The 17821-nt window shown below is 42.6% G+C and overlaps 1 protein-coding gene across 2 annotated transcripts; it reads left to right on the top strand.

Annotated features, from left to right (window-relative positions):
* The first annotated feature begins 7797 nt into the window (after positions 1-7797).
* On the top strand, positions 7798-17682 carry LOC111961795 (set1/Ash2 histone methyltransferase complex subunit ASH2). Of its 2 annotated transcripts, XM_023984326.2 has the most exons (17): positions 7798-7887; positions 8814-8880; positions 8969-9114; positions 9306-9394; positions 9503-9597; positions 9792-9887; positions 10024-10119; positions 10203-10278; positions 10498-10515; positions 11109-11211; positions 13793-14010; positions 14148-14315; positions 14405-14598; positions 14704-14796; positions 14980-15078; positions 15293-15352; positions 16984-17682. In XM_023984326.2, exons 1-17 carry the CDS (start codon positions 7829-7831, stop codon positions 17089-17091), a joined length of 1785 nt encoding a protein of 594 aa, XP_023840094.1. In that variant the 5' UTR covers positions 7798-7828; the 3' UTR covers positions 17092-17682. The 2 variants fall into 2 exon arrangements, with proteins under 2 accessions (XP_023840094.1, XP_023840096.1); XM_023984328.2 differs by lacking the exon at positions 10498-10515.
* The last annotated feature ends 139 nt before the right edge of the window (positions 17683-17821 follow it).

Here is a 17821-nt window from a genome sequence, read left to right on the forward strand (position 1 = left end):
TGTGTGTGTGTGTGTGTGTGTGTGTGCTCCTGCTGGCCCGATTGTATGCTTTCTCATCATCCTCTATGAGTGCTGCTGTTTCTCATCTCAGAGACCAGGAAACTGCTAGGATTGGTGGCTATTACTATCATATCCACTCCACATCTGTCTGCCTTTGTCTCCTCTGTGTGTTTACTTGGGTTTGTGTCTTTTTTGCATAATAAATCATTCAAGATTGATTTTCATTTTACTTCTTTAAATTGGGAAGAACACTACTGGTACAGTACAAAAATATTTAATCTTTGTGTATGGACATTATATCCAAATAAGTTAACAGCTTTTAACAATAAGAAAATAACCCTATCATTTAACATTTTACAGCAATAATCTTTCGCATATGGGATAGATTGACATAGTTTTCCACTGGCTTTTAAACAACACATAAATAGTAACTCATAAATACTGATATTAATTTACAGTGGCCTATTACATTGCACAAATACCTTTATGACATAGCAGGTTATAGTGTCTAAACTGTGAGCTCAATCTGATTGAAACCACAACCAGAATTTGTGCAAATGGTAAGCTAAAAATGTTCTCATCTAAAATTGATGATGGTTGTATTGTGGAGTGAGGAAGGTTGGTGGCGTGAACATTTGAATCTGTGGTCCCTGGTGAAAATGCATTTTGTTGTACAGTGGAAGGGTTGTAGGATAGACAGGAGGAGGTTAGGGGTATCTGACCTCACACTGGAGCTGCTGCTCATGCCGCCCTTTCCCCTCACACTCTTTCTTCCACTTGGTGCGTCGGTTTTGGAACCAGATCTTAACCTGAGTCTCTGTGAGACAGAGCATCAAGGCGATGGCGTAGCGCTCGAACACAGACAGGTAGTGGCTGCTGTGGAAACTATGTTCTAGAATGTGTAGTTGATCCAAGGTGAACGCTGTCCGAACCCGTGGTGACTTGCCCTTTGACCTCTCCAGGCTACGGCACACAGATGCAGGGTGAGACTCGCTAGTCTCCCTTTCCGCTGAGTCCACTGTGGTGGAGCATTTACTGGCTGCTGGACCACTTGGGAATTCTACTCTCTTGGAATGGCCTTCTGGAATGGCTGCCCCACCTGAATATTGAAAATAGTGAGTTTAGAGAGGGACCTCAACCATTCTTATCTGCAGTTATGATGATATGGGTTGAATGCTGATAAAGAATAATGTTAAAAGTTAATTGTTGAGGGCTGGGCCAAAAATAAACAACTCAACACTGCCTTCTGGGAAATAACTAATACTACTGTATCAACTGTAGTAGTACTAGGCTACGCCTATAAACTAAACTTCTGCATCAACACTATATCTCAATCTAAGGATAATATTTATTTACAAAATATAACTAGTAAGTAAATGGCTTTTAACCCCTTTAAGTTTCAAAATAAATAGTTAGAATAACTGAACGCTCCTACCTGTGGTCTGTCTTGCAGCATCACTCTCAGCAGCTGAACCATGGCTCGGATGGGTACTGCTTGGACACCCAGTGAATTTAGACGGATCCATGATGTCTGCTACAGAGAAAGAGGTTCTGCTAACCTGTGACAACTTTTCTGGCTGCATTTTAATTTTCTGTTGTGTAAATTTGGACGTAAATGCGCACGTTGTTCAGTGAAGGAGGTGGCAGAGAACTCGAGTACCACTGCGCGGCCAACTTACATCCCCGTGTCTGATTCTTGTTGCCCTGGCGCCCCTCAATTTATACAGGTCAAGCACACGCCGCTCCCCCACATAAAATTAACATTTCCACAATTACAAGTGCACCGCTGGGCTCTGCAAGAAAAAACACGTGCTCCTTCCTGCGTGCGTAATTTGGCGCGCGCAACACGCATGGACATACACAAGAACATACAACACTGGCCGAGTGCGTGGAAGAAGGAACCCCTGCGCGGGCACTTTAAAATGCTAATGAGCGCTCTCAGCTGGATCGGTTATTTATTGCAGAGCATCTGGTTAAAATGTGCCGTTTTCTTTACAACCGTGTTCCTTTTTTGTCGTTTGGCTTGTCATTATTTGCAATTGTGTGATTTTACGCTGGTAGGACACGTGAACTCCGGTTGTCATTCTAAGTAATCGACTCCTCTCAGAGTGAAAGTGATGCTGCTTCACTTGTGCACGATTATCAATAGAAGCATTTGTGTTTTTTATTGGATGTGGTTAAAGTGTATAGCTTTGTAGTGAATCTAATCACACAAACACTTAGTTGTAAATGTGTGGACCTCTAATCATAGCTAACACGATTATGAGTGCAATAGCCCTTCTGTCTGCTCAACAGTATGAAAATAAAGACCTAACTAAAGCATTTTGTGCCTATTAGATAACTTGGAGCTTATTTTCCTGTAGTAATTTGTGCTGTTGTAGCCTACTGTTAGAATGCTTAGTTTCAGAATCCCTTGATAACGGTTCTCCAAATGTCTTCTTCATTGGTGTATCAGTTTCTCTCCACTGTTTCCAAGTATACCTGGTAGGCTCGAAGTGGGAACCTATTACTATCCTATTGTGTACTGTAGGCTAGATTTCAATCCAATCCACATACTTTTATGTAAAATCTCTTAGTATCTTTCATCTCTCAAACAAACCAGGATAGAAGCAACATCAACTACATAGCATAATATGACCACAGAGAGATCCACAGGGAAGTTTGTATAGTAATAAAGCCCACTGATATGTGCACATTGGATAAGTGGGTTGTTCCCCGAAATTAGTGCCTTTTCTACTTGATATTTCAAGTAGAAATTGTGCACCAATACATTTTTAAAAGCCTGTTATATTAAATTAAGTGCCCTCTAATATACCCCCTAGTCGGTAATCTAGTTACATAACAAAAAAATTGCCATCAAAATCCATAAATTTAAGCTATAGATATCTGTTTTTTTGCATTGGATGCATCTCAATCGATAGCATCTGCCAGTGTCTCACTTCTACATTTGCGGTGAAAGGTGGTAGAGCTAGAGAGGTGTTTGACAGCGCATGAGACATCCGAAAATTGGTCTTCTCACGAAAACATCTGTAGCGTCCAAACAGTTTTGACCACTCTATGGAAAGGGGAGATTCTCACGAACATATGATGATGTTCCGTTTTGCTCTACGAACCCCACAAGTGTCAGGAAACTAGTCTGAACTCGGTACAGTTGATGTGCCAACTTCTGTTTGGTAGCGTCCGAACCGTTTTGGCCACAAACTAATGGCACCCCATTTCACGAACATGGTGGTGTTCTCTGTTTTGCTCTATGACCTCCACAAGAGTTATGGGACTGGTCAGATTTTTTTGGGGGGAAAATGTAAGTATGAAGGTAGTTCTGTCCCTACCAAAAAAATGGGTTAAATATGTGGTAAAAAAAAGTATATATATTTCCAGAGTTTAAAAAAAAAATCTCCTAGATTTAGGACAGACACTTCAAAACCTTGTTTTTTATGATTTATTTTTGGACTGTCCTTTTTGCCATTTCTGAATGTGTTATTCAATGCGTTTCTATGGGCTTTAGTAGTAAAGGCCAAATTCTATATTTTACCCAAGAAAATATATCTATATTTTTGTGATACCTAAAGGGTCCTAAAATTCTAAATCAGATACCTAAATAATCCATAGTTTGACCATCTTAAAACAATTCCATTATGTCAGTTTAGCACCCCCTTCTCACCCAATGTCTTAGACTCTAAAGAATTAATATTGACCACAAGTCTATCAAGTCTGTCCCTAATTTTAATATGGCGAAACTATTCCTTTTAAATATTTTTTTTCAAATAAACATTGAACATCTAATAGTAAAATCCCAGTGTAAAAGCAGGTGATCTGTGGTGGAAAACTGAGTGGATTGAGCCTAACACGTCAACCCTGTGCTACCCATAAATATAGACAGGCTAGAAATGTAACAATTATGAAGCTTGCATTCAATTGCCACACCCTGTTTCACACAACAAGCTTCTATTCTCATGTTCACGAGGGGATTCATGGCTGATTTAAGATTAAATCATAAACCCTGTTATGGTCAACCCTTTTACTTTATCTGGCACTTAATAGGCACCTACTATAGTATTTTTTTTAAATAATTGAACCTCTTAAGATGGGGAAAACTGCTGTTTAAAAAAAAAAAAAATATGAAGATTAACATGTGCTCTTTATGACAGAATGCTAAAGTTAGGTGAAATCAAATGTTGTTTTCAAAAGGCACAGAATTGGTGGAATGACCCAAGTGCTGTTTAGGCGGTGCAGCGCAGTACAATCTATCAGTCCTCATCCAAATAAATGTACTGTACATTCTTTGCAGCCTACATGCCAGATATCTGAATCCTCTATCAGGAATGCTCTATAAAAGCACTTTAAAGTCTTATTAATAGTCCTGTCCTTAGCCATACATTAGTAATATGACTTCTACTAATCTGTAGTCTCCAGCGAGTGAGTAATGGGGGATGAGAAGGTCCAACCCGAAGAGTCGTTCTGGGGGGGTACATGAGGGGAATAAATGCCCTCGTGGAGCAGGCCAGGTTGTAAAGGTGGGATAGCAGGATGGCATCTCCCAGCGTCATCCAAGCAGTGACCCCCTGCAGAGCGGTTGGTATTGAGGGGAGAAGAGTGGCCGGCCCACTGGGACAATTAGCAGATGTCACCAGTAGGCCTGACCCTCCCTGACCCAGGCCTTTGTCCAGCAGGACCAGAGAAGACCAGGGGGACCGTATATAATTTGTGTGGTGAAGAGCTTCACACTTCTCAACCCACACCAAGCACTCAACCCACACCAAGCACTCATCCCACACCAAGCACTCAACCCACACCAAGCACTCAACCCACACCAAGCACTCAACCCCACCAAGCACTCAACCCACACCAAGCACTCAACCCACACCAAGCTTGTCCAGGGTCGAAGAAAGAGCATTAAGGACTAGTGCATCAAATTGTTCTGAACTTTATTCTATATTCTTGACTTAAAATGTAAAGTATTTACCATGCATATTTTATTGACCTTCCATGTTGAATAAAAATTAAATACCTTGTATCAGAATCTGACTGAGCGTTGAGAGGAGCTGAGGAAGAGGGAGGGGGGGGGGGGGGGGGGGGCAGTAAGAAGACAATAGAAGAGGGAGAGATTCTCTAGATTGAACAGTGTATTTTTTTACTTTAGCCAGGCCCAGGTCTATCCTTTGTCTCCATAAGCTTAATTAAAGGTTTCATTCATCCATCAACATTGTGTCAGAATAGCCATCATGCATTGTGGTTAGATAATATTAACTATACCGATAGAAGGGTCTAGGGGGCTATGCTGAAATAATCAACTAGTATCCACCCGTATCCCTCTTCTTTAGGGAAATGTATGTGTGCTGACGGTCATGGTGTAATTGAGAATTGAATGTGCATACAGGGGGGTACCCCGTTCAATTCTCAATTACCCCCTCGCTACCCCTCACCCCTCTCCTCCTTAGCCCCCACGACCCCGCCTCTTACCACTCCACCTCACAGATGGGCTCCACTACAAGAGAGAGAGAAGGAGGAAAATCTATAACTATATAATTTACTTAATAACAGTTAAAAGCACTTCTAACCATACTCAGGGGTGCTCTTAGCATTCCACAGCAATAAGATTCCTTTATGGTCTATCTGTCTGCCACACTTTTAGCCACACGCCTATGTGGTATAATGGTGCCCTGTGTACCTCTGCTGTCCTCAGGGTTAGAATGGAGGAAACTGACCATGAATATCTGAATGGCGTTACATTGTTGATCAATCAAATCAAAGTATATTAGTCACGTGCGCGAAATACAACAAGTGTAGACCTTACAGTGCAATTCTTACTTACAGGCTCTAACCAACAATGCAATTTAAAAAAAAAGAAGGTATTAGGTAAACAATAGGTAAGTACAGAAATAAAAACAACAGTAAAAAGACATTGAAAAATAACAGTAGCGAGGCTATGACAGTAGCGAGGCTATATACAGGCACTGGTTAGTCGGGCTGATTGAGGTAGTATGTACATGTAGATATGGTTAAAGTGACTGTGCATATATGATAAACAGACAGTAGCAGTAGCGTAAAAGAGGGGTTGGTGGGTGGTGGGTGGTGGGACACAATGCAGATAGCCCGGTTAGCCAACGTGCGGGGGCACTGGTTGGTCAGGCTAATTGAGGTAGTATGTACATGAATGTATAGTGAAAGTGACTATGCATATATGATAAACAGAGAGTAGCAGCAGCGTAAAAGATGGGTTGCGGGGGGCACACAATGCAAATAATATAGCCCATCCAACTACCTCATTCCCATACTATATTTTTTTATTTATCTTGCTCCTTTGCACCCTAGTATCTCTACTTGCACATATATCTTCTGCACATCAATCACACCAGTGTTTAACTGGTATATTGTAATTACTTCGCCACCATGGCCTATTTATTGCCTTACCTCCCTTATCTTACCTCATTTGCCCACACTGTATCTAGATTTTTTTCTACTGTATTATTGACTGTATGTTTGTTTATTCCATGTGTAACTGTGTTGTATGTGTCAAACCGCTTTGCTTTATTCTTGGGCAGGTCGCAGTTGTAAATGAAATCTTGTTCTCAACTAGCCTACCTCGTTAAATAAAGGTGAAATATATATATATTTTTTTAAATAGTCCGGGTAGCCATTTGATTACCTGTTCAGGAGTCTTATGGCTTGGGGGTAAAAACTTTTGAGAAGCCTTTTTGTCCTAGACTTGGTATTCCGGTATCGCTTGCCATGCGGTAGATAGAGAGAACAGTCTATGACTGGGGTGGCTGGGGTCTTTGACAATTTTTAGGACCTTCCTCTGACACCGCCTGGTGTAGAGGTCCTGGATGGCAGGCAGCTTAGCCCAAGTGATGTAATGGGCCGTACACACTACCCTCTGTAGTGCCTTGCGGTCGGAGGCCGAGCAGTTGCCGTACCAGGCAGTGATGCAACCAGTCAAGATGCTCTCGATGTTGCAGCTGTAGAACCTTTTGAGGATTTGAGGACCCATGCCAAATCTTTTTAGTTTCCTGAGGGGAATAGTTTTTTTCGGGCCCTCTTCACGACTGTCTTGGTGTGTTTGGACCATTCTAGTTTGTTGGTGATGTGGACACCAAGGAACTTGAAGCTCTCAACCTGCTCCACTACAGCCCCATCGGTGAGAATGGGGGCATGCTCGGTCCTCCTTTTCCTGTAGTCCACAATCATCTCCTTAGTCTTGGTTACGTTGAGGGATAGGTTGTTATTCTGGCACCACCCGGCCAGGTCTCTGACCTCCTCCCCATAGGCTGTCTCGTTGTTGTTGGTGATCAGGCCTACCACTGTTGTGTCGTCTGCAAACTTAATGACGGTGTTGGAGTCGTGCCTGGCCATGCAGTCGTGGGTGAACAGGGAGTACAGGAGGGGACTGAGCACGCACCCCTGAGGGGCTCCAGTGATGGTGGTAATAGAGGTGTTATAGACATGTTTAACCACACATTAGGAGGCGGGTTGTCTGTGGTCATAAATGTAAGCCTATTTGTGTTCAAACAAAAAATAGCTATTTCATTTATAGATGCAGATTTTGACTCAAAATATATGTGCTACAATAATGCAATAGTGTTGGTTATTTATTTATGAGGACCATCCTAGTAGTTGTAGGGACGTCCCAATGATAGCCCAGAAGCGTGACACAACTTCACAGAAGTTAACAAGTAATTGTGACTGATCTAGGCTCATATTTCACCTACCTCAATACATGTACAATGCTTACATCCGAAAATAAACCGACCCTAGATCAGCGCTCTGCGTCTAACGTCACGTAACACCAAAACGTCTCGCGAGATGTCATATTTTATTGATTTGAAACATGGCGTCGGAAGGAGAAGCGGGCAGTGCTTCTGTTGTTGAACCAGAGACCGGGGACGGGTAAGTCTCCGTTAAAACGGTGAAAGACCAGGGTTTTGGTTCATAATATATGTTTGTTGGTAGACAACCAGATCAATATTCATAAATATTGCAATTACAGCTAGCTACCTTACCCTCAACAAACTAGCCCGCTGACGTTAGCCAACTGAAGCTAACGTTAGCTGGTTAGCAAGCTAACTTAGATGTCTCATTCAAATGCCTTCCCAACTTGTAAGCTAACTTGTAATCAACTAGTTAAAGTATCAAGGTACAGGTTGATTTCCTTGTTCAATATCTGCTTCTAAATACATTTCTAGCATGAATCCTGCAGAACCTAGCTAGCAAACCAAGGGAAAATAGCTACCTAGTTAGCTCTGGTCCGAGATGTTACGTGCGGCGTGCAGATGGATGCTTAGTTAAGCAGTAGAAACAATAACAAAGCGACTTCGCCGCACCTGTTAGGTAAAAAGCTGAGAAATGTAACCACCGAAATTCATAGACCGAACTATGGATGCAAGCACTGACACTCCATGATATCAAGATTATAATTTTAACCATTTTAACCAATTTTAACCGAACATTTGAGTAAAAAAGCTTGTGTTTTTGATTCTGAAGGGGTACAACAATTGAGCTAAGCTCATGAGGCATCTTTCTCCATTACTATTGTTACTTACAAAATGAAACATCTCCCTTGAGTGCTGACAAACTTTTCTCTGTGTACATAAACGGTCATGTATCCAAAATATGAAATAAATGACCTTTGAGCACTTTGTTTACCGCCAGACTAGCTCTGGTCTATATAAGCGCAGTTCCGACGCATGCTGATGGTCCACAGCTAGTCTTAAATATAAGAATATGAAGGTTAATGGCAGATCAGTTATCCCAGCTGTCACCATAGCGTGTAGCTAACCAGTTAATGTTCATGTCATATCTTTGTTTACTTTCAGTGATGCTGGATTTGGGGACTTGGCAGGCAACCTGGAGACTGAGTCATCGAATGGCAAAGAGGCCATGGTACTACACCTCTAATACAGCAGTTCTCTGGGCATCTCTTTTCACCGACAGTAGCAATAATGAACCCTTTTTCCTGTGTTCCCCTCAGGATCCAGGTAGTGAGGGTTTGGAGGCAGCTGACACCCAGACAGGTTCTGGTGACGAGGAGAGCGGCAGGCACCAGGGAGAGGTGGAGCTGCAGTGTGCTCTCTGTATGAAGTGGTTCACCGCCGACACCTTCAGCATCGACACTGCGTAAGCTTGTTAGACCTTGAATTATCCCCCTTGAGCTTGAATAACCAGGTAGCTACTGGTTGAAATAAAACATTTCAGGATCAAGGTTTTTGATTAGTCTCTCTCTCTCTCTCTCTCTCTCTCTCCCCCCCCTCTCTCTCTCTCGCACTCTCTCCCTCTCTCTCTCTCTCTCTTTCTCCCTCTCTCTCCAGGACGTGTCTGCCTTTCATGACCAACTATGTTTTCCATTGTAACGTGTGTCATCACAGCGGCAACACCTACTTCCTCCGGAAACAAGCCAGTAGGTGTTCTCATTCAGCTGATACACTTCTGTGTGTGTGAGAGTTTGGTGATTATTGATGGTCTGTTATTGATTGATGTACTGATTGAGTGTCGCTGTGTGTTTCAGACCTGAAGGAGATGTGTCTGACTGCTCTGGCTAACCTCACATGGAGCTCCAGGACTCAGGAGGAACACCCCAAGACTATGTTCTCCAAAGACAAGGTCAGTCCTTTCAATAGTCCCAACATAGAACCCACAGTGATACACTTTGAGAAGCGAATTTGTGATCTTTGGAAATGCTTGATTTTACATGTCATGTCAAGATATTACACACAGTTTGCATATGTTTTTCATATGCTTAAAACACTGGATATGTTAATGTAATATTCTCCTGTACACTCTCTTTTTCCTTGCAGGACATCATCCCGTTCATTGATAAGTACTGGGAGTGTATGACCACCCGACAGAGACCTGGAAAACTTACATGGCCCAACAACCTAGTCAAGACCATGGTGAGTATGAGAGCAACCATTGACTTACACAGATGCACCAAACTACACACATCACACTAAACCTTCACTATTACACCATTGGAAAAAGTAGCTGGACTTTCATTTAGAAACAGATCCTGACTTTTCTGTGTTTCAGAGTAAAGAGCGGGATGTGTTCCTGGTGAAGGAGCACCCAGACCCAGGCAGTAAGGACCCAGAAGAGGACTACCCCAAGTTTGGCCTGCTGGACCAGGTAGGAAAACACATCACACATCACACAACACACAACACACACACACACAGTGATGCTGACAGTTGGTTGATTTTTAATCTCAGGACCTGGGCAACATTGGACCGTCTTACGACAACCAGAAACAGACCACCGCTGCTCCCACTCCTGGAGGGCTCAACGGTAAACTCTAAACACATCAACACACACTGTCACACACCAACACACTTGCTAAACACATCAACACATTCTCACTAAACACGCAACACATGTCACACACACACACATACTGTTTTTCATGGAATTAGTTATCAATGTGTCACAGAGCATAATACCACACTGAAGAAGCCCTAAGAAGTTCTCATGTTATAAATGCTATATACATGCTGTGTTGCGTTCCAGGTGGACCTTCTTTCTCAGGTGAATATGATGTGGTGTTTTGGTATCTGCTCTGAGCCCTGTGTTTCGTGCAATCGTAACTCTCCAGGTAGAATTTGCCCATAGGCACAGATCTAGGATCAGCTTAGCCTCCCCATTCCTTACCCAAACAATTTAGGGGCAAAATGCAGTCTGACCTTTTGATCAGCATATTCAGGCAACCTCATCCTGCTCCAATCGTAACCCCATCCCTCACCTGCTCACCGCTTATGTTGGTGCCCTGAAGTGTTTACCCTTTTGATCTGGCTTTTGATTGGTGGACTGATTGAATGATATCATTTCCTCTGGCTTTCTGCTCCTGAGTTCCCGGGCTTCATTCCAATACTCTGGAACAGCCTCCTCCTTCCTTTTCTTGCCCAGTGGTGAGTGGTAAAGGAAAGACAGAAGGAGGCTGTTATTGTTGGGACACAGCCACGGTGTGAATTAATCCCTTTGCTTCCTCTGTGTGTCTGCATTTCTCCTTTAATATGTGGTGTCCCTCCCTGCTCAATCCACGCTTGTACCTCCTGGGTGACCTTTTGATAGTGCTGAAAGTGTGTGTGTTCTATAGTGTAACCTGTGTGTGTTGTGTGAAGGTGGTCTGGCCCCTGGCCCAGGTAAAGGTAGAGGAGCCAAGCGTAAGCAGCAGCAGCAGCAACAGGAGGGAGCCACAGCTGGAGCAGCTAAGAGAACACGCAGGTACAACATAGATGTCCTTAGTGTTCTCATAGGTCTGAACTTGTTTTTGTAACCTTTATTTTAACAGTGAAGACATATTGAGACCTAGGTCTCTTTTACAAATGCGCCCTTTATATACAACGTAAATATACACATCATACCCAAACTAATATATATATACACTGCTCAAAAAAATAAAGGGAACACTTAAACAACACAATGTAACTCCAAGTCAATCACACTTCTGTGAAATCAAACTGTCCACTTAGGAAGCAACACTGATTGACAATAAATTGCACATGCTGTTGTGCAAATGGAATAGACAAAAGGTGGAAATTATAGGCAATTAGCAAGACACCCCCAATAAAGGAGTGATTCTGCAGGTGGTGACCACAGAACACGTCTCAGTTCCTATGCTTCCTGGCTGATGTTTTGGTCACTTTTGAATGCTGGCGGTGCTCTCACTCTAGTGGTAACATGAGACGGAGTCTACAACCCACACAAGTGGCTCAGGTAGTGCAGCTCATCCAGGATGGCACATCAATGCGAGCTGTGGCAAGAAGGTTTGCTGTGTCTGTCAGCGTAGTGTCTAGAGCATGGAGGCGCTACCAGGAGACAGGKCAGTACATCAGGAGACGTGGAGGAGGCCGTAGGAGGGCAACAACCCAGCAGCAGGACCGCTACCTCCGCCTTTGTGCAAGGAGTAGCACTGCCAGAAGCCCTGCAAAATGACCTCCGCAGGCCACAAATGTGCATGTGTCTGCTCAAACGGTCAGAAACAGACTCCATGAGGGTGGTATGAGGCCCGACGTCCACAGGTGGGGGTTGTGCTTACAGCCCAACACGTGCAGGACGTTTGGCATTTGCCAGAGAACACCAATATTGGCAAATCGCCACTGGCGCCCTGTGCTCTTCACAGATGAAAGCAGGTTCACACTGAGCACATGTGACAGACGTGACAGAGTCTGGAGACGCCGGTGGAGAACATCTGCTGCTGCAACATCCTGCCAGCATGACCGGTTTGTCGGTGGGTCAGTCATGTGTGGGGTGGCATTTCTTTGTGGGGCCGCACAGCCCTCCATGTGCTCACCAGAGGTAGCCTGCTGCCATAGGTACCGAGATGAGATCCTAGAGCCCTTGTGAGACCATATGCTGACACTTGCACATTTGTGGCCTGCTGGAGGTCATTTTTGCAGGGCTCTGGCAGTGCTACTCCTTGCACAAAGGCGGAGGTAGCGGTCCTGCTGTTGGGTTGTTGCCCTCTACGGCCTCCTCCACGTCTCCTGATGTACTGGCCTGTCTCCTGGTAGCGCCTCCATGCTCTGGACACTACGCTGACAGACACAGCAAACCTTCTTGCCACAGCTCGCATTGATGCTATCCTGGATGAACTGCACTACCTGAGCCACTTGTGTGGGTTGTAGACTCCGTCTCATGCTACCACTAGAGTGAAGCACCGCCAGCATTCAAAAGTGACCAAAACATCAGCCAGGAAGCATAGGAACTGAGAAGTGGTCTGTGGTCACCACCTGTAGATACTCCTTTATTGGGGGTGTCTTGCTAATTGCCTATAATTTCCACCTTTTGTCTATTCCATTTGCACAACAGCATGTGCAATTTATTGTCAATCAGTGTTGCTTCCTAAGTGGACAGTTTGATTTCCCAGAAGTGTGATTGACTTGGAGTTACATTGTGTTTTTAAGTGTTCCCTTTATTTTTTTGAGCTGTATATATATATATATATATATATATATATATATATATATATATATTATATATATATATATTATATATATATTATATATTATATATATACACACACACAACCTACCGTTCAAAAAAACAGCTGATTTTATGGATATTACATTTATCAGCAACCATCACTCCTGTGTTCCAATGGCACGTTGTGTTTAGTTAATCCAAGTTTATCATTTTAAAAGGCTAATTGATCATTAAAAAAAACTTTCGCAATTATGTTAGCACAGCTGAAACTGTTGTTCGATTAAAGAAGCAATAAAACTAGCCTTCTTTAGACTAGTTGAGTATCTGGGGCTTGTAAAACAAAAAGGGAGTGATGTGAGATCTATGGGTCTTTAGCGAAGTCCAGCCAACCTTTTGATACAGGATGCAGTGATGAGTATCAGAACTGTCACCTGTAACAAAACAAAGGGCACTATGGTAGATGGCATCCAAAGAGTAGTTGCAGCTGCACTTTGATAAATAATGTCACCGTAATCAAGAACAGATAAAAAGGTTAATTTAATAATCTGCTTCCCATTGCTTAGAGAAAGTCACAATCTGTTTCTGTAGAAAAAGCCAACTTTAAATCTTAGCTTCTTAACCAGCTCATCTATATGTCTTCTAAACGTCAAATCCACATCAATCCAAACGCCTAAGTATTTATATGCAGGAACACGTTATATTGGAGAATCATCTAATGAGTGAACATGTAGTTAATCTGAAACATTCTTACAAGAGTTATCGGATGTATGATTATATGCCATCAATGTGACTCTCTCTGTCCTCTACTTCTCCTTCCCTCACCCTTTCTGTCCATAATGCGCACTAACTCACTCCAATTTTCCTTTCTCTCCCTCTGTAGTGACCCTCTGTTCTCGGCCCAGCGTCTTCCTCCCCATGGCTACCCTCTGGAGCACCCCTTCAACAAAGATGGCTACCGCTACATCCTAGCAGAGCCAGACCCTCACGCCCCAGACCCAGAGAAACTAGAGCTGGACTGCTGGGCTGGCAAACCCATCCCTGGAGACCTCTACAGAGCCTGTCTCTACGAGAGAGTATTGCTAGCCCTGCACGACAGAGGTACACACAGGAAATCCTGTAGTGGATATGAGCTTCTCGTGATTAGCCTTACCCAGTAATGTCTATTGTCACATTCTCTGAGAATTCTGTTTGTTTGCGGGGCGTCTTTGTGCGTGTGTGTGTATATATGTCCGCAGCCCCACAGCTGAAGATCTCAGATGACCGTCTGACAGTGACAGGGGAGAAGGGTTACTCCATGGTCAGAGCCTCCCACGGTGTCAGGAAAGGATCTTGGTACTTTGAGGTCTCCATCGATGAGATGCCCCCGGACACCGCAGCCAGACTGGGCTGGTCTCAGCCTCTGGGTTAGTACCGCGCAGACACACACACACGAATACGCAAACGAGCATACACACATGGAGACAGGATATGTAATAACCTGTGTGTGTTGTAGGTAACCTGCAGGCCCCTCTGGGCTATGATAAGTTCAGCTACTCATGGCGTAGTAAAAAGGGGACACGGTTCCACCAGTCTGTAGGGAAACACTACTCCTCAGGCTACGGACAGGGAGACACTCTGGGCTTCTTCATAGAACTACCAGACGGCACTGAGACAGCCAAGGCACTGCCGGACACTTACAAGGACAAGGTACGTTTTCTATTTTTATTAATGATTAACTGAGAATAGCAGACATCCACTCTCTTTTGTAGTTATGAGACTTGACATCTCATCCCTGTGTGTGTGCTTTTTCAGGCGCTGATTAAGTTTAAGAGCTACCTGTACTTTGAGGAGAAGGACTATGTGGACAAGGCAGAGAAGAGCCTGAAGACTGTTACCCCCAGCAGGGTGAGGCTCCAGCATAGAACTACAACCAATAGATCAGAAATTCACATTCAAAGCAATGGCGATTATCTCAGAATGCACTGCCAATTTCTTATGATTCCCATTGGTTGTCCTTATCAAATACATTAACATAATATGTATAGGATTGGCATTTCCATTTGCTGATACTACTGTTCTCTTCTCCAGATGCTGTTCTATAAGAATGGGGTTAACCTGGGTTTGGCCTATGAAAACCTGTTTGAGGGGCTCTACTTCCCTGCCATATCTCTCTACCGGGGCTGTACGGTTAGTATTGTGTGCGTGTGTGACTATTAGAAGGGTTATATTTTCCTTCCATCTCCCTCCACAGCACTGTAAGTAATACAATCTCCCTCCACAGCACTGTAAGTAATACAATGTCCCAGAGGTTTATGGTGTTGTGATATATAGCAGTATCTACTCCAAGGATGTCCACTTCCTTTTTAATCACGTTGTGATGATTATCCCTCTTTTCTCCCAGGTTTCAGTTAACTTTGGACCACTTTTCAAACACCCTCCAAAAGACATCAAGTACCAGCCAGTGAGTACACAAACACATATACAGTGCATTCAGATGTCCTTGACTTTTTCCATATTTTTTTGTCACTTGCCTACACACAATACCCCATAGTGTTAAAGTGAAATAGTTGTTCAATTTTTTTTATTTTTTTACAAATGAATTAAAAATGAAAAGCTGAAATGTCTTGAGTCAATAAGTATTCAACCCCTTTGTATGGCAAGCCTAAATAAGTTCAGGAGTAAAAATGTGCTTAACAATTTGCATAATAAATTGCATGGACTTATAATAGTGTTTAACATGATAATGTTAAATTCTGTTTTTAATGGTGTTTAAAACCTCATCTCTGTACCCCACACATACAATTATCTGTAAGAACCCTCAGTCGAGCAGTGAATTCAAACACAGATTCAACCACAAAGACCAGGGAGGTGTTCCAATGCCTCTAAAGAAGGGCACCTATTGGTAGAGTGGTAAAACAAAAAGCAGACACTGAATATCCCTTTGAGCATGCTGAAGTTATTAATTACACTTTAGATGGTGTATCAATACACCCAGTCACTACAAAGATACAGGCATCCTTCCTGACTCAGTTGCTGGAGAGGAAGGAAACCACTCAAGGATTACACCATGAGGTCAATGGTGACTGTAAAACATTTACAGAGTTTAATGGCTGTTAACTGAGATAACTGAGGATGGATCAACAACATTGTAGTCACTAGACAATACTAACCTAATTGACAGAGTGAAAAGAAGGAAGCCTGTACAGAATACAAATATTCTAAAACATGCACCCTGTTTGAAACAAGGCACTAAAGTAATACTGCAAAAACATGTGGCAAAGCAATGAACCTTTTGTCCTGAATACAAGGTGTTATGCTTTGTGGAAATCCAATACAGCACATTACTGAGTACCATTCTCCATATTTTCAAGCATAGTGGTGGCTGCATCATGCTATGGGTATGCTTGTAATCGTTAAGGACTGGGGAGTTTTTCTGAATAAAAAAAATACATGGAATAGAGCTAAGCACAGGCAAAATCCTAGAGGAAAACCTGGTTCAGTCTGCTTTCCATCAGACACTGGGAAAGTAATTCACCTTTCAGCAGGACAATAAGCTAAAACACAAGGCCAAATCTACACTGGAGTTGCTTACCAAGAAGACAAGAAGAATGCTCCTGAGTGGACAAGTTAGTTTTGACTTAAATCTATGGCAACAACCAATTTGACAGAGCATGAAGAATTTTAGAAATAATAATGGACAAATGTTGCTCAATCCAGGTGTGGAAAACTCTTAAGAGACTTACCCAGAAAGACTCACAGCTGTAATCGCTGCCAAAGGTGCTTCTACAAAGTATTGAGTGGGGGGTGTGAATACTTATGTAAATGGTTTCTGTATTTAATTTAAAATACAGTTGTAAACATTTCTAAAAACATGTTTTCACTTTGTCATTTTGGGGTATTGTGTGTAGATTAGAGAAAAACTAATCAAATCCATTTTGAATTCAGGCTGTAATAAGTCAAGGTCTATGAATATTTCCTGAAAGCACTGTACATATACTTTATTTGTATTTGATTAGACAAGCAATCGAGATACTGTAGTTTTGATGTCACTGAGGTTATAGGTTTGATTGATTGGTGTGTTTGTGTCCCCAGATGAGTGATATGGGCTGGGGAGCGGTGATCGAACATACACTGGCTGACATGTTGTATCACGTAGAGACGGACGTGGACGGACGACGTAGCCCTCCCTGGGAAGGATAAACACACACCTCCAGAGATCAACACACACACACACACAGACCACCTGAGTGTTTGGACAGGCATGGAGTCCATTCCATCATTTATAGGTGGGTTGATGTCAACCTGAATATGAACACTTTGCAGTCTCTGTGGAGTCCCTTAAACATCATTGTCAATGGTAACTTAAATAAACTGTACCCTTCTATTGAACAAGATGTGTGTGATCTAAAATGAGACTTGTGTTGACAGTGAACTTGTTTGTCTGAACAACTCATTTTGGTGTATGAAACACTTTAGGTGTTCCAGCACTATAAAATCATGTATGGACAAGTTTCAAATTCATTATCTATTTTTGTCGAACACCCCAGATATTCTTAGTTACAGATATTATTTCTTCAAGCATATGAACATATTCTGTTTTTGTTCATTACCTGCCAGCTGGTCTCAAGCTAGGTTTCCATACTATTGGCCACAGATCTTCATGCAAATATGATAAAATCTGCAACAAATTGACTGGTTGCGAATTAGCCTGCGTGACGACGTAGTGCACATGAAAATAACTTTTGCGGTTAAATTCCTATGTACCGAATAAAATAAAAAAAGTTAAATGGGTTTTCATTGCATTTTCAACTCTACTGATGGTTTTGTCACAGAACAAATTGTGTTATGTAGTGAATGTGCCCATTCAAGTATTGGCATGTGCGCTCTAGTCAGCAGCTCGCACATACAGTGTGGGTATAGTCTACATGTG

This window comes from Salvelinus sp. IW2-2015, linkage group LG4q.1:29 (assembly GCF_002910315.2).
Source record: "Salvelinus sp. IW2-2015 linkage group LG4q.1:29, ASM291031v2, whole genome shotgun sequence".
NCBI classification, from domain to species: domain Eukaryota; kingdom Metazoa; phylum Chordata; class Actinopteri; order Salmoniformes; family Salmonidae; genus Salvelinus; species Salvelinus sp. IW2-2015.

Coding starts and splice junctions, on each gene's coding strand:
- LOC111961795 (XM_023984326.2), top strand. CDS start 7,829: ATGGCGTCGGAAGGAGAAGCGGGCAGTGCTTCTGTTGTTGAACCAGAG. Junction 10,120..10,202: donor AGTTTGGCCTGCTGGACCAG/GTAGGAAAACAC, acceptor TTTTAATCTCAG/GACCTGGGCAACATTGGACC. Junction 14,599..14,703: donor CGGACACTTACAAGGACAAG/GTACGTTTTCTA, acceptor GTGCTTTTTCAG/GCGCTGATTAAGTTTAAGAG.